Raw genomic sequence first — 27,483 nt, forward strand, 5'->3', positions numbered from 1 at the left:
TGTCCCTGCTGCCCCGCTGTCCTGCCTCCCTCGGGGAGCCGCAGGGGTCCCCGCCTGGCCTCGGGGCCGAAGCCCCGGAAGCAGCATCCGGCCTGCGCGCCCCGGGGCCGGGGGAGCGGGCAGCCGGCCCCGCCTGGAGGCGCACGGCCGAGCGAGGACGGGCGCTTGCCATTCCTCCCCCGCCGGGGCTCGGGGAGGCAGCCCAACGAGGTGGAGGCCGCCGCGCTCAGTCGCACCGGGCAGTTTCCGGGCGTGCTCGCGAGGGCCGCGTCGTGGGAACGCGGCCTGCGCGCGCGCGCCAGGAAAACGGGGCCCGCCCATCGCTGCCATCTCCCGGGGAGGGCGCCTCCCGCGAGGAAGCCCGTTCCGCCGGCGCACAAAGCCAGGCCCGGCCGCCGCCGCCGCGCCACGTGCGCCACTCGCCGAGCCCGAAGGCCCACCTTCCCCGCCGCCTTCCATTGGCTGCGCGCGGCTCTGCGCACGCGGGCGAGGGACACGGGCCCCGGCCAATGCGCGCCCGGCGCAAGGCCTCCCCGCGCGACGCTCCTCCCTCGCGCTGACGTCATCGCGGGCCCCCGCCTGCCTTTCCCAATCAGCGGGCGCTGGCGTCACCCGTGACGGCTCGGCTAGTCAGTCGAGGAGGGGGAGGCGGCCGAGCCAATGGGAGGGAAGCCGGTCGGGGAGATCGGTGGGCCGCGGGCCAATCATGGCAGCGGGGAGGGAGGGCGGACCGGAACCCGAGGACCAATGTCCGCCGGGCCGGTGGGCGGAGCCCCGGCGACGGTTATAAGGAGCCGCGAGGCGGGCGGGGCCAGGACCTTTTCCACAGAATGTCTGCGAGTCAAGAGAGCCGGTGAGTGAGCCAGCCGAGCGGCCGCGGCCACTAGGCCGCCCGGCCCGTTCGCACCCGCCCCCGTCCCGCGCGGGCCCCCCTCCCCGCGCCCGACCCCTCGATCGCCCTTCTGCGGCCTCGTCCTCCGCGCCGCCGGCCTCCCACGTGGCCGCTCCCGCGGGCCGGCTCCCCTGTGGAGGAGGGGGCTCCCGCCCCGGCCCTTGCTCCCCGCGGCCTCGGGGCGGCCCTTTCTCTCCTCGGGGGCGCCGGAGGCGGGGCGAGCGGGCGGCCTGCCCTGCGCCGGGCGCCGGGCGGCCGTCCCTTCGGGCCCGCTGCCATCTTGGGAGCGGCGCCGCCTCGCCTCGCCTCTCCTCTCCTCGCGCGGCCTCCCTGCCCCCCACGCGGGAGGGGCCTTTACGCGCCTGCGCGCGGCTCCCGCCGAGGGCCTCTCCGCGCGCCCGCTATGGGGCGCGGCCCCGGAGGGCCCCCGGGCGCCTGCGGGCCGGGCGGGCCCCCGGGCGAGGGGGGGCGGCCGGCGCGCTCCCCGCCGCGGGCGCGTCCGCGCTCCCCCGCGCCCATTGTCCTGCCGCTCCGCATCCGGGAACTCGGGCGGCGTGACGTCACGCGGCCGGGGCGGGCCCGGCGCCCTTAAAAGGGAAGCCGGAAAGGCACGTGGGCGGGGAGGCGCCTCCGCGGCGGGGGGGGTCCCGCGCCCCGCGGCTGACCGGGCCTTCTTGCCTTCCCCTTCGCCCGCAGCTCTAGAGACAATGGCCCGGACGGCATGGACCCCGACGGCGTCATCGAGGTGAGGACGGGCGGGGGTGGCGGCGCGGGGTGGGGCGTGGGCCTGGCGGCGGGCCCCCCAGCTGCCCCTTCTTCTCCGGCCGGGCGCGGCGTCTGCTCCCGGGGAGGGCGAGTCGCCTCCCGCCCGGGAACCGCCGCGGGGGGCGTCCTCCGGGGCGACGAGGCCGACCTTGCGCCCGCTTCTCCCCGCAGAGCAACTGGAACGAGATCGTCGACAGCTTCGACGACATGAACCTGTCCGAGTCCCTCCTGCGGGGCATCTACGCGTACGGTTTTGAGAAACCTTCTGCTATCCAGCAGCGAGCCATTCTCCCTTGCATCAAGGGTGAGGTCGGAGGAAGCGAACTGCTGCTGGGGGCTTTCAGGGGTTGGTGGGATGCCGCCGTGACCACTTCCAGCCCACTTCGGCGCTGTTTGGGCATGACGGGCATTGCCTGGCAATACTGGGGTGTCCTCGCCCAGAAAGGGGATATGATACTGGATCTTCTATCAAAAAGAGAAGCATATTAAAAAAATTCACAAGTTTCCGGGGACCTTGCAAGAAGGGGCAGTTGGGTGAATCCTGGAGAGAGTTTCAGTGAGCCACACGCTTCCTTTCTGCTCTGACGTTTGAACTTTGTTCTCTCGTGTAAACTTACGCTAGGTCTGTTTCCTGGATTCAGGCAGCTGCCTGCGCCAGCAGTCGCCCCACAGGATTCTCAGAACAGAGGGGCGCGCCTGGGGTCCCTTCAGTTTCCGATGCCAGCTGTCCCTTATCCTTGGGCCTTTCTGTATTGCCGGGGGCAGCGGGAGGCTTGGCAGATGGGCTGCAGAGTCCCCATCCCCTGCTCATGGGCAAAGAGGCGCCTCTCCGCGTGGTTGCCGTCTTACATCTATCAGGGGGACATCAGCAACCCCATTCATCCCAGTGCAGTGTTCTTCCCAGTGGCTGCTTACTGGTTCATGCTGGGGAAACAAAACGCAGTAGGCCCCGCAGGTGCTGCTTCTGTCTTGAACGGCAGGCGTGGAGTGTTTAGTTTCTGGGTTAATTGCCCTTTTTTTTCTTCCTCAGGTTACGATGTGATCGCTCAAGCCCAGTCTGGCACTGGGAAAACAGCCACGTTTGCCATCTCCATCTTACAGCAGATTGAGCTGGACCTGAAAGCCACCCAGGCCCTGGTGCTGGCCCCCACGAGGGAGTTGGCTCAGCAGGTGGGTCTCTCTCTTTTCCTGGAGACGAGGCAATGAGTCGGAGGGCTGCCGCGCAGGCTTCCTTGTGTGTCTGCTGGTTCAGGCCACTGTAGCGGGCTATGGCTTTCCTTGGCAATGACTGCTGGTGCCAGTTGCTCCCCCACGAAGGGTCCAGCTTCTGCTCTTTTTCCTGAATGTGTTGAGGCTCCTGCTGTGTCAAAGGGGACTCACGAGACTGAGGGGGCTTGGTAATGCTCCTGTGTCTGACTTGTATGCTAGTTGATGCTGGCGCACCAGTCCCTGCTAACTGGGCAAAGAAGCGCCTCTAACTGTGGTGGCTTCTTACATCTAGCAGGGAAAGAGCAACTGATCCTTATTCATCCCAGCACAGCGTATCTCCCAGTGGCTGCCTGCTGGTTCATGCTGGGGAAACAGGGGTGGGGCTGAGACTGTATGAACGGTAGAAAAGTTCTCTATTGAGATTTCCAGCACATCCTCTTAGTTACGCTGGTGCTTGCCAGGGCGTGTGAGAAGGGGGCCTGCTGGCCAGGGCCCTGGTGATGGTTTTCTCTCCTCCTGACAGATCCAGAAGGTGGTGATGGCTCTTGGGGACTACATGGGGGCCTCCTGCCACGCTTGTATAGGAGGGACAAATGTTCGGGCCGAAGTTCAGAAGCTGCAAATGGAAGCTCCCCATATCATCGTGGGGACTCCGGGGCGCGTGTTCGACATGCTGAACAGAAGATATTTGTGTAAGTACATTCTGCTGATCCGTTTGGCGTACCGAGAGCAGGCGTTCTTCCCTCAACCGGACAGTCTCAAAGATACAGCAAGGTTTCAGAGTCTTGCGTGGTTCCCTTTGGTCCTGCTACTAAATCTGTAGGACGGTTGAAAGCTTCACTTCAGCTGTTGCACATCTCCCAAGATGCGTGCAGCGTTTGGGTTCTCCCGTTCCTCTTGTCAGCGGGGGGGGGGGGGGGGACTTGAAGCCCAGCCCGCCCTCCTTCCCTGCTGCTGTTCCGTGATGATCACCCCATGCGTGTCATCTGACCCCATGCCCCAACTTTCTCTTCCGGCCAGCGTTCTGCTGGGCAGGTGGAGGAATCCTGGGGACCAGGGGGAAGTGATCATACCTGAACATGGCCCTGAGACCAGCAGCTTTGTTCTCCTGTTCTGCTTGGCATTTCCTGCCTGAAATGGCCTGCCTGATTTTCTTTTCATTCACAGCACCAAAGTTTATCAAGATGTTTGTGCTGGACGAAGCTGATGAGATGTTGAGCCGAGGCTTTAAGGACCAGATCTATGATATATTCCAGAAACTGAGTGGGAACACGCAGGTAAAGGCACAGCCGTTTGCAAAACCAGCCGTTTCCCGGAGGGTGGGTTTTGTGTCCACCTAGGAGGAATCCGAGGAGGCATTTTAAGAAAGCTGAACCAGTAGCATGGCTGCAAGGGGAGGGGGAAGAATAGCATGAGTAGCTGCTGTGGGCAGAGCAGGAACAGAGTCGAGATTTTGGTCCTTTTAGGTGGTTCTCCTGTCTGCCACCATGCCGATGGACGTGCTGGAGGTGACCAAGAAATTCATGAGGGACCCAATCCGTATTCTAGTGAAGAAGGAAGAGCTGACTCTGGAAGGGATTCGGCAGTTCTACATAAATGTGGAAAGGGAGGTACGTGCGCAGCGTTCTTCTGGTCAAGGGAGAGGTTGGGAGCCTCTTGGCAGCCAGGCTAGGTAGGGTGTGGGTTTGATGTCAGACCTTAAGGAGCTTCTGACTAGATCTTGCTGGTTCCGTTGCCCCCCGCCACTGCGCAAAAACAGTTTGGATCACCTTTTCCCTTTTGCACCCAGATTGCTGCACAGTCCTAGAACCCAGTTAGATTTCTCAAGGGCCGGCAAAAAGTTCAGGGCCCCCTAAACTGAGCCTTGGCTTGGTCCTGCACTGTTCCAGGAGAGGTGCAGGGAGCATCTTTGTTAATCCTTAATCCTCCTTCTTTATAAGGAGTGGAAGCTGGACACTCTTTGCGATCTCTACGAGACCCTGACTATCACCCAGGCGGTCATCTTCATCAACACCCGGAGGAAGGTGGACTGGCTGACGGAGAAGATGCATGCCCGGGACTTCACTGTTTCAGCCATGGTGGGTAGGCTGTCTTTCTGCACTGAGCCCTGCACCTGGTACAGTGGCGGGTTGATTCTGCCATGTCAGAAAGGGGCATGCTGCTTTCCCCGCTGGCTGTAGAAATGGGGCCGCTCTTGAGAGGCCCAGCAAGGCCTGGTTGTTTCCCTCTGCATCCTGCGTGAATTGGGGGGCCGCAGTCTGCTTTGCAGCAGCAGTTTGACATGGGAGGCCTGGTCTTCGGGGATGCTGATGGGGCGTTCGCTTTGTCTCGCCTGCACAGCACGGGGACATGGACCAGAAGGAGCGTGACGTCATCATGAGAGAGTTCCGCTCCGGCTCCAGCCGGGTCCTGATCACCACTGACTTGCTGGTAAGCGCCCCGCCTCCTGGCCCGAAAGGTTTCTCCGCGCTCCCCAAGGGGATTCCCTCTCTGCCTGGCCAGCGCAGTGCCAGCGGCAGACTGTAGCTCCTTGGCACACAAACTGTTGAGGGGCTGCTTGTCTCCACGGCTGGTACCCCCGAGGTCCCTGTCACTTTGCAGCAGCTCACAGTCGGTTCTCTCGCCTGCCTCGGGAACAAGCAGGCGTTGATGCTTCAACCAGCGGTTTCTGCCCCCTGCCCGGCCACTAGCCAACCCCTCTGGGGACAGCTGCTGATGTCAGCACACCTGGCCTGGCGAGGGCCCGGGCTTCTGTTGAGCGCCACCGCCTATTTCTTCCTTAGGCCCGTGGAATCGATGTCCAACAGGTGTCCCTGGTCATTAACTACGACCTCCCCACCAACCGCGAGAACTACATCCACAGGTTAGTAGACGTTCTCAAGGAGCTCGATTGGGGCGTCTCTCCATTTGGAGTTTTTTTAGCTTCTTTCCGCTCGCCCTCAACTCTTCGTCTCCCCCCCAGGATCGGTCGAGGTGGCCGTTTCGGAAGGAAAGGCGTCGCCATCAACATGGTGACAGAAGAAGACAAGCGCACTCTGCGCGACATCGAGACTTTCTACAACACCTCAATTGAGGAGATGCCTCTCAACGTGGCTGACCTCATCTGAGCTGCCGGGGGGGCCCTGTGCCACGGCACCCCTTGCTTCTCCCCCCACGCCCCACAGCTAGGCACAGTATTCTCCCGTTCCTGCCCTTTTCTATTTTTGAGTTTTTTGCCTTTTGAATAAATGTCACTTTTTTGGAGGCAGAATGAAAGAAATCCTTAGTGTTTACAGGCGCTTCTCCGTGTCTTGTTTTCCTCCCTCCCTCCTTTGTGACTTCATTTTGTAGCTCAGTTGTCCAAATATTCCCTGTATGCAGAACAGAGGTATCCTTTCGTGTGGGGATCAAGTGAGTAGATCACAGAAGCTAGAATTTCTGGCTGCTTCCTGCCCTGCCTTTCCCAGAAAATAATTTTGTAGTTTTTGAAATAAACCTTTCGAGAGAATCATGGTGCTAATGGGAAAAAAAAAAAAAGCTTGAGAATCTAAAACCTACCTCAAAAGGTCATGGTTTTTTTTCTCCCTGCCTAAAATTAAACAAATTGCCAACGTGTTTTTCTCTTTATGAAATGAGACCTTCCCTATCACATTTTTTAAAATAAAAAAAAAAACGAAAACTTTTCATATAGCAAAAAAAAAAAAATCTGTGTGTGCCACCTTTATCTTTCTTTTGTATAGCTATTATTTATTCAAAAGGAGAGTTACAGTGACCAAAATAAACGTGATCTTGAGAAAAGCCTGATTTGAGTGAATTTTGTAAAGCGGGGAGGGGCCGGGCCCTCCCGGCCCTTGGCCCTCCCTTGAGCTTTAGGTCTCCAGGGCTGGGGCCGGCTCGGTGGCCCCCGGTCTTTTCCATTGGCCTGGCTCTTGTTACCGGAGTTGGGTGAGAAATGAGGAAGTTCCACAGTTGGAAAAGGGGCAAGAATTGGCTTTGTGAGCACAAGAGAAGCAATTTAAGGTACTGCGCTTTCTAGGGGTGAGAACGTGGCTGGGGGGGGATGCTGGTCTGTGCCTGGCTTTACCGAGTGGTGCACGTGCCTCATGGGGACGTTCTCCGCTCAATCCAACCCCGTAAATGTGCCGAAAAGTTCCTGCGGCCCCACCCTGGCCTCGAGCGAGCCCAAGAGGAAGCGAGACGGGCTTTGCCTGCAGGGTGCAGCCGGGGGTGGAGGGGAAAAGAGCCGGCTCAGGGGGACCGGCTCCCTCCGGGATTCGGGGCTCAGTTTCCAGAATAGACAAGGACTTCCTTCGCCTTTGGGGGTCGAGTGGGGTCCGCTGATGTTGGTCCTCATCCTCTAGAACGTCGTTTCTCAACCTCAGCAAAATGGGTGGACTTCAACTCCCGGGATCCCCCAGCCAGCATGGGGAATCCTGGGAGTTGAAGTCCACACACCTTAAAGTTGCCGAGGTTGAGAAACACCGCTCTAGTGGGGAGACTGCCAGGTTCCTCATCTTCGTGGATCTCAGTCTGAAACGTGCAAGATGGGCAGGGGGGCTCCCCCACCCTCGGCCCCTGCTGGAAGGAGGAGCCTGGGGAAAGGGACCCTGCGGCTGAGGTGGGGGAACCCGTTCTGGGGGAGGAGGCAGGATTCACAGCCAGGGAATCGACAAGGACTTCCTTCGCCTTTGGGGGTTGAGTGGGGTCAGCTGGCATTTGCAGGGGCCCAGGATGGTCCTCACTCTCTAGACGTTTCTCAACCTCGGCAAGATGGGCAGACTTCAGCTCCCAGGATTCCCCAGCCAGCATGTCTACTCTTGGTGTCTGTGGCCAGAAACCCAGCCACGGTGCCTCCCCTAAATCTCCCTTTCTCCAGACTTCTTCCATCTGTCCTCGGAAGGCACATCCTCAAGTCCTTGTATCATCATCATCTTCCTCTGCACTTTTCCCAACCTGCCCGTGGCCTGGAAAGGGTGCCCAGGACCCTACACAGCGTGCCAGGCTTGGTCTCAGCAGTGCCAAGTGGGCTGGAACTTCGCGTGCCTTTCTTTGTCCCAGATTCTGTATCAGAAAAGTTTTGTTTTTGTTTCTGAAAACAATCTGCATGTTGGAAAGCAGGTGGACTATGTAGGTGCTAAAGTCCAAGTGATAATGACCTCCTGCAGGTGTTCAAGGCCTCCGGTTGGTGAAATGGGAGGGAGAAACCATTCCAAGGGTCACCCCCAGCCCTGTAGGCAGTGCCCAAGTGGGGCTTGGCTCTAGTTTATTTTCCCAACCAAGCCTTCAAGGACCTGCAGAAGGGCAAGCTGGGTGCATCTTCACACGGCCCACTCGGTCAGATCACATCCAACTGGTGGATTTGCACAACTTGCGAATCTCGATTAGTAACCTTTGGTGAGTTACCTGGTAGCTGAAGTGGGGGGTTCTTCGATGGCTCAATTTATTCTGCAAACCCAGAAAAGGGCATAACTCAGTAACTAACTTGGTTACTGAGGCAGCCAGGCACAAGGGGGGGCGGGCGGGGGGGCGGGGGGTCCAGGTTCATCCCCTGCTGATGCAGGGAGGGGGAAGCCAGCCCCCCATCCCTGGAGCATCAGGCCGTTGTGGTTATCCCAGCCCATGCTTCTTTCCCCCACTGGCCTGTTGGGCTCCCCCCAAGACCCAGGGGTCTGCTTGGGTCAGGACTGCGCACACCTGTTCCCTTCATGGAGAAGCCTCCAGGCTGTGCTGGGTGCGAGGTTGTGTGTGTCTGGCCTGGCCCTTCACCTGCTTTGGTGAGGAGGCACAGCTGTCTCGTCACGTGAGAGTCAGGCCTCCGTCTGAAAATGAGGAACAGGAAACTGCTGGTTCCCAAGACCGAAGCCTCCACGAAGCAGACTCGGATTGTGGCCGCAAGCCTTCTGCCTCCTCGCTTCCCACACCCAGGATGCGGCAGCCTCTGCCCTTTGGCCGCCGAGCTGCGCCCTCCACCGACGGCACCAGTGCTTAGAGACAGAGGAGGGCAGGGGACCAGAGCCGCCGGGCCAATACCAGGGTGGCCCCAAGGGAAGTGGCTTCTGAGGGGGGGACCAGGCGGACAGAGAGCTGCAGGCCGGACACAGAACATTCCTGGTTGATCTCCAAAGGTGGGAGCCCCCTAACTCAGTGATGCTGCACTCGCTTTGTGCCCCACAACTGCCGGTGGGCGGGCAAGAGCCACGGCTGATGCCCGGCAGCTCAAGATGGTGGCTGGCGCCATCTGAGCCTTCGCAGGTCTGCACGCGTTGACCTCAAGGCCGCTGCGGGGCTGTCCGTCTGAGGCGGCTGCTGCACAGCCCAGCCCGCCATGGGGCAGGATGGAAGACGGGAACCAGCCCCTCCGGGTCTCTGCATTGGGAAATTCTGCCCCCCAACTGACTCACTGTTTGTTGAAGCAGCAAGTCTCATTTCCTTCCCCTTATTCAAAACCTCCAGAGCACGCGCTGAAGGCCCCCAGAGTCTTGTGAGTCTCAGCCCTGTGAGGAAGACGTCCCCAGCCCTCCGGAGGGAGAAATGCAGCCCCCCAAGATCTCTGTGGGGCCAGTCCTGTGGCTCGCCAGCTGGTACCTCCTTGCAGCAGGTTGGTGGCCTCCGTGAAACTGGGAGGAGGGTGTTGGGTCCAAAGCTGCAAGCAAAGGGAGAGGGGACTGGGACTTTCCGGAGGAAGGGACAAAGATACCCTCCTTTGGGTGCGCTGGGGGGCTTTTCTTGCAAGGACCCTGCGGGACTCTATGTATGGCTGGCCGGAGCCTCCCTGAGAGGAGCAAATCTCCCCCCCCCAATAGCTGAATGAATTCAAAGTGGGAGGCATAAACCAGAAGAGCCCCGGGAGCTTGTCTGGGGCGGAGAGGGGGGCTTGGGCAGCTCTGCACACAGAAGCCTCCGTGGGCCGCTGACCAGCTCCTTCGGCTACTCTCTTCCAGGTCACCCGTCAGCGCAGGAGGAGCCCTGGCAGCCGTGCCCCCAGCAGCCGGGCTCAGCGAACTGCTCCCGCCCCACAAACAGATCGGTCACTCTGGTGCCCTCGTTCACCAAGACCACCCACCTGACCACCCACCCCACCACTCATCCCCCGAAGCACACCACCACCCACCACCACCACCACCACCACACCACCACGCCTCGCCACACCACCACCACGGCCCCCGCCAACCAGACCACCACTGCCCTCCACACCACCACTGCCAGCAACCAGACGGTGTCACCCCACCACCCCACGGCCCCCACCAACCACACCACCCACCCCACCACGCCTCCCAGCAACCAGACAGTGTCACCCCACCACCCCACAGCCCCCGCCAACCACACCACCACTGCCCTCCCCACCACCCACCACCACACTGCAGCCCCACAGCCGACAGAGGAGCCCGTTGTGCCCGTGGGAAAGTACGTCGTTAAGAAAGGACCCACCATCTGTCTGCGGGCAGAAATGGGGCTGCAGGTCCAGGTGCGCTACACGGGCAAAGAGAAGCAGGAGGTAAGGGGGGCTCTCTGGCTTGACCGGGTTGTGCCAGGCGGTTGGGGGGAGAGGGGCTGGGGAGCCAGCTCTGCAGAAGATCCCCAGAAACGGCACATCAAAATAAAATCTGAGCGCCTGGGGGGAAGAGAACAAGATCCCGGAAGAATGGCCTCCCTGCCTGGAAGCCTGGCTCCTCTCTCTCTGGAGGGGCCCAAGAAGCCCCCGTCCCGCAGACGTCCCTCCTCTGCTGCCCGTCATGGCCTGCCTTGGCCGGGTTAGCCTGACCAGAGCGCCGCGGATCCACTTGGTTACCGGCTGGCCTTTAGCTCTGTCCTTGCAGCGCTGGCCATGCTTAATTGCGCCAGAGCAAGGGCAGGCTTGGGCTGTGGCGAGAGGGCGAGGGCGGGAGCAGAACGGGAGGGAGATGTGGAGCAGCCCAGTTCCCTTCAAGGAAACGTAGCACCTAAGAAGGTGGGCGTGGGGGGGGAGTGCCAGCCAGCTAGCAGGACCTGCCAGGGCCTTCTCTCCTTCCTTCCTTCCTCCTCCAGCTCTGGGGAGCATTTCCCGTGCAGCCCAACCGCACCCACGTCTCTGGGACCTGCTCTAACAAGACGGCCACCCTGGAACTGCATTTCGCAGAAGGCTCCATTCTCTTCACGTTCAAAAAGGTGCCCAAGGGGGGCCACGGGAAGGACGGGGAGCGGCTGGGGCCGGGAAGGGGCCTCTCGGGGCGGCGAGCAATTGCTTTCAGCAGCCCCACTGGCAGAGGCAGGGGCGGGCAGGAAGTTCCCTGTTAGCGGTCAGGCCTGCAGAGGCACCGAGCAAACACAGGAAGTCCCCAGTGAACAGCTGGCGGAACCAGAGGAACCCATACCGTCCCGTCCCGTCCCTCTCATTCAGCGGCTGGTTAGCAGCTCTCCCAAAAGGCCTCAGGGGCTTTCTCCCACAGCTGGCGGAACTCGGAGGTAGACTCGCCTTGACCCTGGAGGCTCTGCACGCCCACCAGGGTTAAGAGGGCCTGCTGTAAACCAGGGCAAAGCCACATCTCGCGGCAACCAGCTTAACGATTCATCAGGGGAAGTTTCTTAGCTTCACAAGAAGATGGCACTCAACAGGATTCTTAGTTCATTAATTTCATCGGCCCTTACGTTCTGCCAGTTAGTTTCCCTGGGTGACAACATGGCAGAAAAAGGACCGAGGAATCCGCTCTGAAGGAAGAAATGTAATCTTGGCCCTTGCTGCCCGCAAGTTTTTTCCCTAGAGACATATAAATGGCGGTGGGAGAAAAGCACCACCACGCACACAACCCCCTTCCCTGGCACAGCCGCCCTTGCCCGCTCCCCTGCCCGTGACTCAGCAAGCAACACCCAGCCAGACCCCACCTCCTCCCCCCCGGTCAGACTCCGCCTGGGCTGAGCCACGATGGGGTGAATCACTGGGCCAGGTCAGCTGCTTCAGCACAGCGCGTGCCCAAGCAGCCGCGGGGGGGGGGGCGCAGGGCATTCGCACCACCCACCGGCTCCGCTTGGCTCGCTCAGCCCTTCAGTGGCCCCTCTGAACCCAGGCCAATTGGCTCACCGAGGGCTTGGAGGCAAGCGGGAGATGGGCCAGCATAGGGGGCGTGGGTGCCGGCCGCCCATCCCATCCCAGCCAGGTCCACACCTTCACACGGCTCTGCCCTTCCTCCCCTCCTGGTGGGCTCTTTCCTGGGGAAGGGGCTTGGCAGAGCCCAGATAAGGAGAGCAAAGCGAGCAGCAACTCTAGATCGGTGTTTCTCCCCCTCGGCAGCTTTCAGATGTGGGGACTCCAACTCCCAGCATTCCCATTCCTGGGAATGCTGGGAGTTGGAGTCCCCACATTTGAAAGCTGCCGAGGGGGAGAAACGCTGCTCTAGACCCCTAAGGGGGCAGAACAGAAGAGTTGGGGGGAGGACGGCAGCCTTTGCCTCTCCCCCTCTTGGCTCTTGTTTCTGGCCAAGCCAACCCGATTTTCTCTCTCTCAGGATGATGCAAAAAACACGGCTTACCTGAGCCAGGTGCAGGCCAATCTGACATACCAGTTTCCCCAGGCTAAAGGTAAGCAGCTTTGGGTGTCTGGCTCGGGGTGGGGGTGGGGCAGCCATCATTAGTTTTGGGGCAGCGCTCCTTTGCCCAAGGCAGCCTCGGCAGAGACAGAGGGGCACAATGCAGGGATGTCTCTGCTCAAAGGGGTGGCCTGTGGGGTTTGTGGTCTTCAGGGGGCACATTCTGCTTGCAACATGAAATTAGGCCATAGGGCACCGCTCCGGGGTCCTTGAGCCTGAGATGCCAGACGTTGCTCCATCCTCAGCCTGCAGTGCCATCTAGCCAAAGCCATGTTCTCAGACTTGGCCTGGCCGCAGAGCACCCATCAGGCCTCCCTCAGAGCTCACGCTGGCATTGGCACTGAAACCTCGCGTCCCGCCCACAGCCAGTCCTTGCTTCGCAAGCAGTCGTCACAAGGCTTCATCTCCAGAGCACGCAGCGCTGGGCAAGGGGGGGCAGGACCGGATTTCCTCCTTTTGGTCCAGTCCCTGACCCTTTTGGGGGGCAGTGGGTGGGACTTCACCTGAACGGGATGTTTGGCCTGCAAAGGCACTCTGGTGCGGAAGGGCTAGGCGGAAGCAGGAATAACTCACAGACTTGCCCAGCGCAGTCCCCTTCCAACCTCACAACCACCCTAGGAGGCGGATAAGGCAGCAGGAGGGACGGGCCTACATCCCAAGGGAGAAGCAGTCCCCCAAACAGCCTGAAGAAGCCCACCCCTTCCCCATCCCGATTCCCGCTGCCGATGACCCAGATGCCAGCGCGCAGGCGGACCGCTTCTTCACCAGAGCGCTGCTTTGTCTCCCCAGAGAAGTTCTTCAGCGCCAATAACGCCTCCCTCTGGGAGTTCGCGGCCCCCCTGGGAAAATCCTACCAGTGCCACAACCGCAGCGTGGCCCTCAGCGACGGCTTCCGCCTGAACGCCCTGCAGGAGCGCGTCCAGGCTTTTCAGCTACAAGGGGGGACGTTTGGGGAAGGTAAGAGCCCTCTCCCTCTCCGCGAGGCAGGAGCCTCCTCCTCCTCAGCAACCTTCCATCTCTGCCCTCGGCTTCTGCTCTGCTTCCTCCTTACTCCCCCTCCCCAGCAATTCCTGATTCTCCCCGGGTTCACAAGCGCCGGTCTGAACACCGGTTGCAAGAGGCCTCCCCACCCAGTGACCCCTTTCACTTTTCCTTCCGCCTTTAACCGTCTCCCCTGAACCTTCTTGAGCCCCCTTTTCCTCCATGGCCCGCAACAGGAGCCGGGGAAACAGGCACCTTTCTGCCCCCGCTGCCTCTACACCACCACCTCTTGTTGTGTTCCTTTCAGCTGAGGTCTGTCCCGAGCAGAAACGCTCCATCGTCCTGCCCATAGTTGTGGGATTGGTCCTCTGCCTCCTCATCGTGATTGTCCTGGTGGCTTTCGCTGTGGGCCGATGGCGAGCCCACACGGGTTATCAGTCCCTCTAAGACCCCTTCGCACACACTTCATCGAGCTGCAGCTGGACCAGCAGACCAAGGACTGGACTTGGGGCCATCCAGCCGCCTGCTGGAGCCACCTTGGGACGGACACGCAAAGACCTCAAATCCGCTCCTCCGCCAGCTGCTCTTCTCGGACCGGATTCGAGCAGGGCACCTTCAGGGGATCCAAGCTTTTACCAAATAATCTTGCTGGTTGGGGGTGGGGGGAAGAGGTGGGATGTTTAATCTTTACAGATACCAATACTGTCAGATCTGGCCCAAAAAAAGGCAAGGCGGGGTGTTGGAGAAGCACACGGGGCACGAGACCTGGCTGGGTCACGTGGGAAGCTTTTCCTCCAAAGAGGAACGCAGCTGTGGCGAGGCTGCCTCCCAGCCTTCAGACAGCCAATCTGGGGACGCTTTGAACTCCATGTGAACCAACTGCTACCTACTCCAGAGTAAACAAAAAGGAACTCCATAGTTTGGGGGGAGGTTTTGCTTCGACTATGGAAACGGGATCGGGGCTTTTCCCACTCTGTGCACAGCAAACCGCATCACCAACTGATTTCCCATTAAAGATCTTGAAACGCCTCCATGTTTCGTGTCTTTGGGATTGCTTCTGGAGCCCCTTCCCGTCTTGGCTTCTGCAAATCTCTCCAGGCGGGAGAAAGCAGATCCTCCCACTCAAACTGCAGCCACCAAGAGCCCCCCCTCCGTGTTTGCCCTGCATTCCTCCGCTGAGACGAAACAACAGGAAAAACGTGGTGAGCACCGAAAACCCCAGAAAGCGCCAGCAGAAATCATTTCAACAATTAATCAAGAGCTCTACCAAGCAAAGGCCCCTGAACGGCTTATACAGCTTCACCCAGACGCACTCGCCTAAAATGAGGCGAGATCAACATTCAACACCGCCCATTTGGATCAAGGATCTCCTGCAGGCATTTGAGGCACTGGGATGAAGAAAAGCGAGCCGGGGCATCCTTGAAACCAATTCCTGGGCCCTGGCCTCTTTTCTAAGGGCGTGCCTGTTAGGCAAAGCTCAGCCGACGGATTCCAGGCTTTGGTGAAAAGCCCAGGAGGGCCTGCAAGCTCCAACCTAGCTCCTGCGTGCGACTTCCTGGAGCTTTGTTACCATCCTGCGTCAGCCGGGCGCTTCAAGATTCACAAAGGAGCAGGTGACTAAGCACGCCTGACCTTATCATCAGCAACGAGGACAGCTAGTCACTAGGGTTAGTACCGGTCACTAGCAGAAAGCACACGCTCCTCCTCCTAACATTCAGGGAGGGGAGGCTGTCCTGAAGCCAGCCGCAAGGCCCCACTTAGCTCTCGGCCTCAGGCAAAGTGCTGGGGTGGGGGGTGGGATTCAGAGGGACCCAGGTGGCCCCCTCCTGTTCCCAGAGACCCCTTCCTCCGGGCCCATGTTTCTGAGCATGGCTGCCAAGAAGAACAGGCCCAGGGCTTTGCTTTTCTTTGAGTTGTAAAGCTAGCTCCTGAACCCCACACGGGGGGGGGGGGGTCTGTGAAGTTCCTCTTTTCTGCTCTCTGCCTGAGACAGCCCTTCCCCTCAAGACACATCTGGACTGGTTCTGCTTTGGAAACAACGTCCAGGTGGCAGAGAGAGATTTCTACCCTAACCCTTCCGGCATCCCCAGACCGAGCTTGACACAGAGAGCAACAAAACAGACCCGGTTTCGGGGGGGGGGTCCTTTGCTCACTACAGAAAAGATGGGCCACGTCCTGAAAAAAAGATTTATTGAAGGCTGATCTCGCCCAGCGGCGCCTTCCCTCCCAGATGACAAAGCTCCCAGGGGCACCGGGTCTTTCCCCGCCCTTGGTTCATTTGTTCCCCTGCCCTGGACGCTTCAACCTGGAGGCCTCGCGTCTCCGCTGGGCCCTCCGCTCGGCGTAGCGGCTGGTCCGCCGGCGATCAGCCCCTCAGGGCCGAGGCCAGGGCGTCTCGAATCTCGGCCGCCCCCGCGTCTTCCTCCTCGCCTTCCTCCGGCGGCTGCTCCTCCCGCGGCTCGGCCTCGCCCTCGGCCTCCATCCAGCACGACTGGAAGACGTCCCCGCGGGCCTCGCAGACGTTGTGCAGGGTGCAGCAGGCCGCGATGAGGGTGGGCAAGAAGGACACGTCGGTGTCGTTGCGCTTGGTGAGGCAGCGCCAGCGCCCGCGCAGCCGCCCGAAGGCGACGCCCAGCACCGTCCGCGCGGCGTCGGCGTACTCGTTGAAGCGCTGCTGGGCGGGCGTCAGGGCCGCTGCCCTGTAGGGCCGCATGAGCCAGGGGAGCAGCGGGTACGAACGGCCGCCCAGCAGGTAGACGGGCACCTGCACCCCGGCGACGGCCCGGGACCCGCCGGGGAAGAGCTCGCCGCCCTGGGCCCGCCGGTACAGCTCCGACGCGCGCAGCCCCTGCGCGTCCGTCACCCGTCCGGGGCAGCCCACGTTGATGTCCCAGAAGCAGCCGCGCGAGTCCACGGCGGCCTGCACCACCACCGAGTGCCAGCCGCGGCGGTTGCAGTAGCCCGCGGCGTTCTCGTTGGGCGCGCGGATGGGCACGTGCAGCGAGCCCAGCACGCCGGCCAGCTGCGGCAGCGGGAAGCCGTTGCCGGCGGCCACCTGCGCGGGGTGCGGCGGGCGCACGTAGAGCGGCGTGAGGATGCCCACCACGGCCTCGCAGACGTCGCGCAGGATCTTGCAGACCGTGGAGCGCGACACGCCGAAGAGCTGCTCCACGGCGCGGTACTCGGTGCAGGCGCCCAGGCGCCACAGCGTCATGGCCAGGCGCACGTCGGCCGGGATGGCGCGCCGCATGTTGGTGTCCCGGCGCTGGATGGCGCCGCGCAGGTGCGCGCACAGGTGGTCGAAGGTGCCGGGCGACACGCGGAAGTGCTCGGCCCACTCGCGCGCGCCGAAGGCCTTCGCGCGCACCGTCTCCCAGAAGGCCGAGCTCCGCGCCTTGCTCCACAGCCGCCGCTCCCGCAGCAGCCGCGGCAGGGTGGCCCCCCCGCCGCCCCCCCCGCCGCCGCCCCCCCCGCCGGCCCCCGGGCACGGGCCGGGCGCGCGGGCCAGCAGACGGCACAGCCACAGCAGCGCGAAGCGCTGGCACGAGCGGGCCCGGGCCCGGCGGCGGCGCGCGGCCCGGCGGCGGCGGGCGGCCTCGCACAGGCGGCGGCCGCGTCGCAGCCGCAGCGCGTGGAGCAGGCACAGCGCCACCGCGCCGCGGCTGAGGGCGGGCAGCAGTGCGGCGTCCCCGGCCCCCTGCCCGGGGCCGGCCGCGGGGCACGGCGGCTGCGGGGCGGGCGCGGCCATGCTGGGCCCCGCCCGGAGCCCGCCCGGAGAGCCGCGGGAGCGAGGGGAGCACGTGGAGAGCCGGAGGGACGCGGCGCGTGCGCACGGCGGGCCGGCGGCGTCCGAACGGCGCCTCAGCCGCGCGCACGCGCCGGAGGCCGCGCGAAGGCTCGCAGCGCGCAGGCGCGGGGCTAAACGGCGCGCCCCGCGCGGGCGCGCGATGGGCAGCGGCCGGCCGGCCTGCCTGCCTACCGGCCTACCGAGCATGCGCACACGGGCCTGCGCCCTCTTGGGGCGCATGGGCGCTGATGGGCGCGTTGGCGTTATGGGAGCGGAAGCGCGGCCCGCCCAGGCTGCTTCCTCCTCCTCGAAATGGCGGCGTCGGCGCTGAAGGGCCTCCTGGTCCCGCACATGCTCCCGGAGCCCTGCTTTGACGAGCTCATCCTAAACCTCAACTTCTTACACGGTGAGCCGCCCCCTCCGGCGCCCGCCCCAAGCAGGCCTCGGCGCCCCGTCGTCGTGGCAACGCGCCCTGGCCGGAAGTGTCTGGGCGGTGGCGGCAGCCATCTTGGGGAAGGGCGACGATGCGGCTTCCGCCGCGGAGGGGAGAGCGGGGGCGCCATGTTGGGAGAGGGCGGAAGGCGCTGGTCCCGCGCGGGGGGTCGCCCGGGCACTTTGGATGGGGCGCGGAGTGGCGTGGGGGGGCCGGGCGTGGGCCTCCGCCGGGCGGACCCCCCTCTAGACGGGCCCGAGGGGGACCCGCGCGGCACCGCTCGCGACTCGCCCCCCTCTCTCCTCCCTTCCAGTGCCGTGCCTGAAGGTCTTCCTCAGCAAAGGGCTCGGATTCGGCATCGTGGCCTGCTCGCTCCTGGGTAGGGAAGGGAAAGGAAAGGGCGAGCGGGGAGGGCAGGGGAGGGCAGCGGCCGCCCTTCGACCGCGCGCCCCTGAACCCGGCTCGTTCCCCCCGCTGCAGTGAAGCTGCCGCAGATCCTCAAGATCCTGCGGGCCAAGAGCGCCGAGGGGCTGAGCTTCCACTCCATCCTGCTGGAGCTCGTGGCCATCAGCGGCACGATGGCCTACAGCATCTCCCACCGCTTCCCGTTCAGGTAGAGAGCGCGGCCCCGCCGAGTTGCCCTCCTGGCCGCTGCAGGGGATGCCTGCGCCCCCCCGCGGCCAGATGTGGCTCGGGAGGAGCGGGCTGAGCATCTGGCCGCCCCCCCCCCCGTCCGCTCCGCAGGAAAGCAGCTCTTTGGCAGCCGCGGAGAGGAGGGTGGTCGCTGCCGAGGGCGGAGTAAGGAGCCAGCGGCCTTCCTGGTGTTGCTGAGCTATGACGCCCGCGCCTCACCCTTGGCCTTGCTGGCTGGGGCTGCTGGGAAGTGTAGTTCAACAGCACCTGGGGGCTTCTGAGCATCCGGGTCTGAAGGTGCAAATAAGCCCAAAGGCAAGGAGGTTTGTCAACCATTTAAAGAAATTCTTTTGGGCAGGCAGATCTCGTACCCCGTCCTAAGGCTGGGCTGGAAGGGGGGGCGTGGGCTCGGGCAAGCAGGGGGCTCCTCGCCGCTGAGACTTCGTGAGCGCTGACTTGCCCATTACCGTGACGTGAGAACCCACTCCCTGCCCTCTTCTCTCCCTCGCAGCGCCTGGGGAGAGACCCTGTTTGTAATGGTGCAGACGGTGTCCATTGGGTTCCTGGTGCAGCATTTCGGGGGTCATACCAAGCGCGGTAAGTTGGGGAGTGGCGTTTAGGGTCCATTCCTAGCGAAGGATTTTGTAGACATGCACACAGCCCTGCAGGAGGGTTGAAACTGAAAATGCTTTGGCCAGTATCCATGTTGTGCAGAAGCTGTGACCCGCAGGCCTGGGGTATTCTGCATAACGAAAAGCAGTTTAAAAGTGAGTGGGGCCCATTCAGACATCCCTCCTCACAGTCCTAAGTTGATTTTCTGCTCAAAAGCTCTAGGGCGGTGTTTCTCAACCTGGGCCACTTGAAGGGGTGTGGACTTCAACTCCCAGAATTCCCTTCAAGCAGCCCCAGCTGAGAAGCACTGGTCTCGCAGCTTGCTGTATTTTGTAATGGTTACAAAGATTTTCAGGATGCTGACTTCATTAATCATGTGTTCATTAATTAATTAATGACTCTGGGGGGCATACAACAATGGAAAATGCATCTCAGTCATGGTTGCCCTGGATGTGGGGTGCGGAGGGGGATGCAGCCACCTGCCCGTCCTGCCCCCTGGTGTCCAAGCAAGGGGCCTGCGGAAAATGGACTGTGGACTCCACAGGGCTGTGCGTGGAGGGCCAGGTTGTGGGACTGGCGCGTGACGTGGCCCTCCTTTCTTTGCCCAGGCCTGGCCTTCCTCTTGACCTACTTTGCCGTCCTGTCTCTCCTGCTCTCTTCGCTCACTCCGGCAGCGGTGGTGACGGGCCTGCAGGCGTCCAACATGCCTGCTGTCGTAATCAGCAGGGTAAGCGGGGCCGCCCCTGGGGTGAGGGAAGGGCTTCTAGGAAGCCGAACGGTGGCAGCGGTGTGGGTGGCAGGCCGCCTCTTGCGTCAGCCGGCAGGCCCTGGCATCTCTGCCCGCCGCCTCTTGCCGCAGCCTGCGAGGCAGACTCAGAGGCCTGTTCTCCCCAACAGTTCCTGCAAGCAGCCACCAACTACCAGAATGGGCACACAGGCCAACTCTCGGCCGTCACGACCATCTTGCTCTTTGCGGGGTCCTTGGCACGCATCTTCACCTCCATCCAGGTAGGAGTCCAAAGGAGGCAGCCTGGATCCTGAGATTGGGTGGGGGAGGGAGGAGGGAGCCTTCTGCCCAAAGAAATCAATAATCAATGCCCCCCCCCCCAATCAGTAGCAGCCCAGCCGGCATCCTGCCCACCGCTTCCCAGCAGGTGTGGCAAAAAAGGGGAGCTGCCGGCTGGGAACAGCCCTGCTGGCTTGCTTGGGAGACCGCGCCCTTGTCTTGGGCAACCCTGAGCTTTTGCTGAAGGCTTGGCTGAACTTTCAAAGCTAAGCTGATCCCCAGGAGATCCCGCGTCCTTGTCTAGACCGAGAAGCTGAAAAGAAAAGAACGCCCCAAGAGGGCGAAGGCAAACGGCCCCCACGAAGTCCTCAGGAGCCGAGCCTTGTTTGCAGACCAGACCGGGGCTTAGCAACAGCGGGACGTGTGAACGCAGCCCCGTCACGTTGTGGCTTGCCCTTCGCCACTCTGCGTTCAAAAAGTCTTGTGGGGAGGAAGGAGTGTCCAGCCTCCCTGACCACCCCTCCCCAGTCCTGGGCCTCAAGGGCAGCTGGTTTCCCTTTGCCTCTCAGGAGACCGGAGACTCTCTCTTGGTGCTGACCTATGTTGTCTCCTCGGGGTGCCACGCCCTCCTCTTGGGACAGCTGCTGTACTACTGGAACGCTGTGGACCGGCTCAAGAAAGAGTGACCGGCCTGGCGCCTGCAGGGAGCAAGCAGCACACTCGGGGTGATCCTGAAGTCAGTGGAGGGGCCCCTTCCTGCGTTCCGAGCCGAGGGAGATGGTTGCCTTCTCTGGGAGTTTCACAGGACCTTTTAGCAGACTGGGCAGGGCGATGAGGCCTCAATGGACTGCTGCTTCCTTCACCTCGGGGGCTGGGAAGAGGTCTTCCCTTGCTGCCCCCCACCCAGACTTTTCAAAACAAAGCACAGCCTGTTGCAGAACCGTAGGCTGCCTTGCAGTTCTTTCTGTCCCCGCCAAGGGGAGCCCTTTGCACACATGGACACCGGCTTGCCAGGGAGCTTCTGACCGTCTTGCCCCAAATGCCCTGGGGGGTGGGAAGTTTGGCCTCTGTGCTCGGGCAGGGCCAGGCAGGCTAATTGGAGCGATTAGGGAGAGGAGCTGGGGGGGAGCCCAGGTGAGTCAGCCCAAACAGCGCAGCTGCCTGGTCCCAGGGAGTGGGGAGAGCTGAATTAACAGCGGGCAGCCCTGCTGGGCTCAGGTAGAGGGGAGGCAAGAGGCCATCAGGCAAAGCGGCCCAAAGGTCGTCACACCCCATCCCCACCCAGGGCAACCTGGCAAAGCTGAGACTCACTGGCTCCCAGCCAGCCTCTGCCCTCTCTGCCCTGCCCCCTTGGCCCCCCCCCCGGGCCCATTTGGCATCCGGACTGTGGGCGCTGGAAATCCATCTTCTCGGGGAGGGAGTAAGCAGAGATGACCCTCATACTACTTGGCAGCAGGCGAGCATAGGGCCAGCCCAAGCAGCACACATTTTTGCCAGGTGTGCTGGGCAAGGCTGCTGAAGCAGGGGCAGGGGGAGGTAGTTCCCTGCTTCTCCCCTTCCAAGGGGGCAATTCACCCAGTCCTTGGGCAGGCAAAGCAATTGCAGTCAGCAAACTCTGCTGTATGAAAAATTCTTTATTGGTTCATTTACAAAGCTTTCTTTAGAAAATATCATGCCGCTTATAAAAAAAAAAGTAATATCCCCTCATTCTAGCAATCTCCCCACAAATGTAGGTAGGGGCTGTTTTTTCCCATTCTCCCCACTTGTCAAATGCCAGGCCCCAAGGAAGGTAACTGCTGCCCAGTCCTCCTGCCCCCACTTCTTTGGGGCCTGAAAGTGGGAGTCCTTATGCCTTCCCTGCAAACTATGTACACGTTTCCTTCATTGTCCTGTCTGTCCTCATTGCGCCATCCCTGCGTAGGAAACTTGCAGCTGGAATTGCACTCTCTTGCTGCTAGAGGGGGGTTAAGGGGGCAAGGCTGCTGAACCCCAGGGGCTGGTAAGGGTGTTCGGGAAGGTAGCATGGGGTGGCTGTGTCAGAAACCTCGCAGCCCTGCAGCCCGTAAGCAGCCATCATGTCCTGGAAGTCCCCAAGCGGGTGCTGGGCAACGCTGTCCGGCTTCCTCGTCACTGTGGCAATTGCAGGGGTGGGTGGGGTGGCGTAGGCCAGGCTGCTGCCAAGAGAGGAAAGGGCAACGGGGTTATTTCTGTTCAGGGCAGGGAGAAGGCGTTTTAGGGGGCCCATCGTTTCTGCTAGGCAAGGCGGAATGCGCTGAGCCAAAATGCTAGTCCCCGGCCCATTATTCTTCGTGGGTGGACAGGTTGAGGGGCCTCCTGGTGGCTGTAATGTTAGCCCCCCACTCTGGCCTGCTCTTTCTGGATCTGGCCAGGCCCAGCCCCCACATTTTGTACTGAGGCGGGCACGCATTGCTGATCCCTTGTCCTTGGAGTGGGGGAGGCAAGAGCCCTGGAGGCCTTGCCGGCTTCGCCTGCCAGAGTTCCTCTGAGCCTGCGCTTGGCAAGGGAGGAAGCCGGCGCCCCTTCATGGCAAAGCTTCCGAGGTGGGCTGGGGAGGGAGCCTGGGGCCCTGGCTGCCCTGGGGGGGGCAGAGCAGTTGGCCAGCCTTGGGAGGCAGGAGAGGAGAGAGCGTAGCTGGTGGCTGGGATTGTCACCTGCCCAACCCTACACCTGCAGAGAGAGCTGCCCCCCCCCGGGGGCCATGGGCGGGACAGAGCCGCATTCCTCCGGCAGCCGGCTCATCCAGTTCTGGCCAAGAGCCCCCAGACCTGTTCAGGCCTGCCTGCCCTCAGCCGCGAGCTGCCGCCAAGGGACCCGAGAGCCGCCGCCGGGCCCGCGCTCCCTCGGGCCCCGCTCAGCCAGAAGGGGCGGGCCCGCCTTGCCTTTTGCGTGAGCTCGGGAACTTGCTCCCGGGCTCGGCCTGGCCCGGCCCTGACCCGAGAGGGAAGGCTGCCTTTGTGTGCTGGCGGGGCGGGGCGGGGCTGCGCCCAGGGAGAGCTGGCACCCCGGCCTGGGGGCACACCCAGCCTGCTGGAGCGCGAAGGCAGTGCCGAAGCGGGGCACCCGGCCAAGATGCTGGGGCTCTCCTGGAGGAAGCGGCGTCTGCGGCCGGGCTGGAGAACCGTCCCGCGGCCAGCGCCTCCCCGGGAGACCGGGACGCCCCAGGCAGCCGGGAGGCCTCGGCTGGACGTCCTGAAAGGGGAATCGGGTCTCCGGGTCTCGCACGCAGCTGACTCTGCCCGCTTGCTAGGGGGAGGGCGCCGGCCAGTTCACGCGGGACGAGTCGCGCGGGGGGCGGCTGCTCTGGGCAGCCTGCCCTGGGAAACGCTCCGCCGACGGGTCCCTCCGCGCCGCACAGTCGAGGGGACCGAGCCTCACCTGCAGGGCGCCGCCGCCGCCCCAATCGCGTAGCCGCCCCCGCCCGGGCCCAGCTCGGGAGCGCCGCTCGTCCGCCGGAGCGCGTCGGGCGGGCCGCAGTAGGCGGCCGTCCAGCCGGGGAGCGCCGCGCGTCCCGGCAGGAACGCAGGGACCCCGCCTCGCTCGCGGGCGCCCCGGCCCTTCCGCCGCGGCCGGTACTTGTAGTCCGGGTAGTCTTGCATGTGGCGCGCCCGCAGCCGCTTGGCCTCGTCGATGAAGGGCCGCTTCTCGGCGTCGCCCAGGCGCTTCCAGGCGGCGCCCAGCCGCTTCGAGATCTCCGAGTTGTGCATCTTCGGGTGCTGCTGCGCCATCTGCCGCCGCTGCGCGCTCGACCACACCATGAAGGCGTTCATCGGGCGCTTCACCTTCTCCAGCCGCTCTTCCGAGGGCGGCGGCGGGGCTGGCGGGGCCGGGTCCGCCGCCCCGTCCCTGGTGGGCGCCTCCATGGAGTAGAAGCCCGCGAACATCATCCCGACCGCCGGGCGCCGACTAGAGCGCCTCGAGAGGACCCGTCGCTGGGGGAGCCGGCAGCAACGGAGCACGTGCGGCCGAGGCGGCCCTAGAATATAGGGCGCCAGACCACGCCCCTCGCGCGCCCCGCCCCCCGATTCCCACGCCCGCGCTCTGCCCCCAACCCGGCCGGGAAAGGGCGCCCGAGGGTGCGACGTCGACGGACCTGGCCGGCGACTCCCTTCGCCTCTCCGCCCCTCCCCTCTCCTCCCCTCCCCTCCCGCGGCCCCCGCATCCCGACTCCTGCCTGGACCCTGCCCTCCTCCCGACCGGGCCCTCCAGGCTGTTCGACGTTTGGGGAAAGCGCTGGGTTTCGCTTGGCCTCTGAGCACAAGCAGAGTGTTGTCATGGCTCCCGAGCGCGCGCGCCGCCCGGCCGCGGGAGAACGAGGGGCCGGGCGGGTCCGCTTGTGCATCGGCGCCTGGTCAGCCCGCGGCCCCACAGTGATGCCTGAGCGGGTCCCCAGCTGAGCCCGCCCGGATCTCTTTGCCGTCGAGCCCTTCCTGTGCCGTGCTCTGGGCCGCGCTGGGAGCGCGCCCGCAGCAGCAGCAGCAACAGCAACAGCAGCAGGTCCGTGAAGGCCGGCCTTCCGAAGGGGGCAGGGAGACAGGCCCGCGGAGCTTCCCAGGCCGGGCCCCGCGCGCTCAGCCGCGGGCGGCTCTCCCGGGCCCAAGACGCCACGAGGCCTCTGTGGTCAAGGTCTGGCCGCTTGAAGCAGCCCCTGCCTTCTCCGGCTGATATCCTTTAGGCCCCGTGGCCTGCTGCGTGCAGGATGATGGGAATTGTAGTAAAGCCCACCTGGACGAAATGAGGCTGGAGAGTTGCGGCAGCCGGGAGCGGCGCCTGGAGGTGCCGAAGGCGGGGACGCAACAGCCCTTCTCCTTTCGGTGGGCTCCTGCTGGCAAGGGCCGCCAGGGTCCGGAGTCTTCCCACCTGCCTCGCTGGCTCATCGGCCCCAGCCGCGCAGCAGCAGCAGAGGAGCGGACCCGCTCCTTCCCCGAGCCCCCAGCCTGACCAGGGCTCGAAGCGCGCAGCTCTCCTGGTTTGGTCTCTGTCCCGGGGCTGTGAACAGCCAGCCCCGGCTAGCCGCGGAAGCCTTTGGAGCAGGCAAAAGTTGGCTCTGGGCCAGCTCCCTCCCCTCCTCCGCTTGGGCCTCCGGGCAAGCGGCAGGGACATCAGGCAGAGAGAAGAGCTGGTCAGTGGAGATGAATGCCCTCTTGGAAGCCATTCCAGGAGACAATAGGGAAGGATTTTGCCCGGAACCTCCTTCCTTCCGCTCAGTGGCAGTTTGGGCAAAGGGGGGGGGAGACCCTCCCTAAAATCCCTGGCAGGCATGGAGAAGGGGAACAGGGGGAAAGGGAGCCAGGGGGGAAGCAGTGCTGGCGCTCCTCCTTGAAATTCAAATACAGCTCCTCCGAACAATAGGATCACCAACGATAGGATCACCGCCTTTGCTGCAGGCACCGGCCTGATGTCTTCCTCGCTTTCCTCTGCGGTCCTGCTTAAGAGTTTTAGAGGCCATGCCAGGAACTCCCCTGAAATGAGCACAACCTTGCACATACCCCTACAGGCACGCACACGCATAGACACCATCACTTTCTGTGGATTATGGTAGGACTGAGCTGAAAGCTTCACAACCCAGTTTCGGTTATTTAAAAACCTGATGGCCCAGCTTTCCTGCTGAGCAGACCGAGGAGAGGGTTTCAGGTCCCCTTTGCTGTGCCAGGTCCAAATTCAATGGGAGCAAGAACTTAAAACTGGTTAGCTGGGCTCAAAGCTGGGAGACTGGTCAAGCGTGCAGGGGCAGGGCGTGGAACAGCACTTTTCAAATCCAGGGGCCACCAAGCATGCACAGAGTGCCTTTCCAGCCTGGAGCCAGTCAGAAAAGCAATGTTGGGATCCTTCTCACCCGAATCAGCTGGAGCTCCAGAAGACGCAGCTGAGAAGGAGAGGGGAAGAGTGGAGGGTGGGACCCAGGAGGTGCTGAAGCTGCTCAGGGGCCTGCTGAATTTCTAGGCAGGTGCCGGGCTCCAGTGTCATGCCAAGGCCCATGCAGAGGCCGCCGGATCACAAGGGAAGGCGGCTTCCAAGGAAAGTCATCCCAGACTCAGTCTGCCAGCCCGCAAAGCCGCCAGCCCCCTTGTTCCTCTCTGGTCACCAGTCAGGCCCTGAGAAGCTAATCAGAGCTCTTGCGTTGGACGGCTGGTGGGCTGGTCCTCCGCGGCTAAAGCAGCGGGCAAACTTTTCCCATTAGAATGCACTGTACCTGGTGCAATGGATTGCCTTTCATGCAGAAACCCCAAATCAAGTTGAGAAATGCACAGAGTACGTGCATATTTTGACCTTGCAAAGAGGGCTCAAGTGCAAAGGTGTCTCCCCATAACCCCATGTCACCTGAGGCAGGCCAACTTCTACGTCTGAAGAGAGTTACTGTTTACTTACCCAAAATGACTCAAAGATGAGGGCATTTGCCCAACTGATCCAATCTGGCATGGTTGGCACGCTCCGGGTTCCTTCGATCAAGCAATGCCCTGTCTGGGCCCCAGGAGCATGCCTTCTCTGCAGCAGCACCTGCCTCTGGAGTGATGTCCTCCGAGACTCAAGGTGACAGAATCTTGCTTAATGTGCTCCTCCCCCCCCTTTATCTTCCTCTGAGCTGGGGGGGGGGCAAGACCTTGACTCAGATTAATTTCTTGGAAAGGACTCGAGCCGCGCTTGTCTGACTGCTGCTCTTCCTCCTGTCCTTCGAGGCCATTCCCTCTTCCCGCTGCAGGTGGCCTCTTCCAGCTCCCAAGAGATGCAACTAGGGCAAAGTGGAATGTAGGGGGGCAGCCTAGCAGCTGAAGATGGATTCCCACGTTGACCCCCTCCCGTGTGAGAATGATATAAAGCTTGCTTCCCCTTCCTGCTTCCCCTTCCTCCCAGGGAAGCCTACGATGGGTGGAGGCCCTTGAGGCCATGGAGTCCAAGCCCTGCTCAAGCAACTCCTCCAAGGTGGTTGTCCAGCCTGTCTTAACACCTCCAGTGAAAGGAACCCCCCCCTGCTCCTAGTTTGAAATGATACTTTGCTTAAATTAAACCCCTCCTGAGGAACAAAAGTGGTTCTCAACCTTCTCAGGTGACACCTCCCTTTCCATGCATGGAGTCATCTTCCCCCCCCAATCTGCTTTTCTCCAGGCTAAAATACCCAATTTCTCCTTGCAGACTTAATTTCTGACTGCCTAATCACGCCTTCCCCTCCCTCCCTCCCTCCCCCCTCCCCAACCAGCCAGTTCCAGATGCAGAGTCAGCCCGTAACCAGGCTATTTTAGCTGGAGGTGCTGGGGGTTCAGGGCCTCCCCCCTGCCCTGGCTAAGGACAAGGTAAGCGGGAGGCAAATGCCATTTAAGAGGCCCTCACCCCCCCCGCCCGGCGGAACCTGCCCTACTCCCCTACTTTCACCAGACAGAAACGCGGCAGGCAGGACAGAAAGCAATCGGGGTTGGTTGTTTTTTCTTTCAAGAGTTGGGTTTTTTATTCTCTTTTTAAATACTGTACAGTGAAAAATAAATAGTCTCAACCGTCACAGATCAAATTCCCCCTTTCCCCACGCACAAACACACAAACTCAAGACAGCCAGGCCAGGAGCGAGGCTGCTGCGTCAGCTTGTCCCAAGCCCATCATTCCTCCTGTTGTCTTCCA

The 27,483-nt window shown here is 62.2% G+C and overlaps 4 protein-coding genes and 1 non-coding gene across 7 annotated transcripts; 4 read left to right on the plus strand and 1 right to left on the minus strand.

Moving 5' to 3' along the window:
• The first annotated feature begins 718 nt into the window (after positions 1-718).
• EIF4A1 (eukaryotic translation initiation factor 4A1) lies at positions 719-6,643 on the plus strand. Its single transcript, XM_088142114.1, has 11 exons — positions 719-853; positions 1,589-1,637; positions 1,829-1,961; positions 2,688-2,827; positions 3,390-3,558; positions 4,034-4,143; positions 4,333-4,476; positions 4,807-4,944; positions 5,207-5,296; positions 5,650-5,729; positions 5,829-6,643. The coding sequence occupies exons 1-11, from the start codon at positions 831-833 to the stop codon at positions 5,971-5,973; spliced, it is 1,221 nt and encodes a 406-aa protein (XP_087998240.1). The 5' UTR covers positions 719-830; the 3' UTR covers positions 5,974-6,643.
• LOC112542823 (small nucleolar RNA SNORD10) lies at positions 3,823-3,945 on the plus strand. The gene has a single exon (XR_003086405.2). It is a non-coding gene; the product is annotated as a small nucleolar RNA SNORD10 (small nucleolar RNA).
• Positions 6,644-8,100: 1,457 nt separating the features above from the next.
• CD68 (CD68 molecule) lies at positions 8,101-14,417 on the plus strand. 2 transcript variants are annotated; one of them, XM_088142124.1, is made up of 7 exons: positions 8,101-8,239; positions 9,299-9,443; positions 9,787-10,340; positions 10,871-10,990; positions 12,325-12,397; positions 13,195-13,362; positions 13,694-14,417. In XM_088142124.1, exons 2-7 carry the CDS (start codon positions 9,377-9,379, stop codon positions 13,831-13,833), a joined length of 1,122 nt encoding a protein of 373 aa, XP_087998250.1. In that variant the 5' UTR covers positions 8,101-8,239; positions 9,299-9,376; the 3' UTR covers positions 13,834-14,417. The 2 variants fall into 2 exon arrangements, with proteins under 2 accessions (XP_087998250.1, XP_087998251.1); XM_088142125.1 differs by lacking the exon at positions 8,101-8,239 and adding an exon at positions 8,416-8,970.
• Positions 14,418-17,311: 2,894 nt separating this feature from the next.
• On the plus strand, positions 17,312-20,797 carry MPDU1 (mannose-P-dolichol utilization defect 1). Of its 2 annotated transcripts, XM_088142165.1 has the most exons (7): positions 17,312-17,579; positions 17,920-17,985; positions 18,087-18,219; positions 18,751-18,836; positions 19,460-19,578; positions 19,749-19,859; positions 20,427-20,797. In XM_088142165.1, exons 1-7 carry the CDS (start codon positions 17,486-17,488, stop codon positions 20,541-20,543), a joined length of 726 nt encoding a protein of 241 aa, XP_087998291.1. In that variant the 5' UTR covers positions 17,312-17,485; the 3' UTR covers positions 20,544-20,797. The 2 variants fall into 2 exon arrangements, with proteins under 2 accessions (XP_087998291.1, XP_087998292.1); XM_088142166.1 differs by lacking the exon at positions 17,920-17,985.
• Positions 20,798-21,480: 683 nt separating this feature from the next.
• On the minus strand, positions 21,481-23,850 carry SOX15 (SRY-box transcription factor 15). Its single transcript, XM_088142164.1, has 2 exons — positions 23,254-23,850; positions 21,481-22,031 (listed from the first exon to the last, which is right to left on the minus strand). Exons 1-2 carry the CDS (start codon positions 23,760-23,762, stop codon positions 21,812-21,814), a joined length of 729 nt encoding a protein of 242 aa, XP_087998290.1. The 5' UTR covers positions 23,763-23,850; the 3' UTR covers positions 21,481-21,811.
• Positions 23,851-27,483: the final 3,633 nt, after the last annotated feature.

Source organism: Python bivittatus, unplaced genomic scaffold, assembly GCF_059951505.1.
Source record: "Python bivittatus isolate LINGU-HERP-01145 unplaced genomic scaffold, Pbiv_v1 ctg000370_np1212, whole genome shotgun sequence".
NCBI classification, from domain to species: domain Eukaryota; kingdom Metazoa; phylum Chordata; class Lepidosauria; order Squamata; family Pythonidae; genus Python; species Python bivittatus.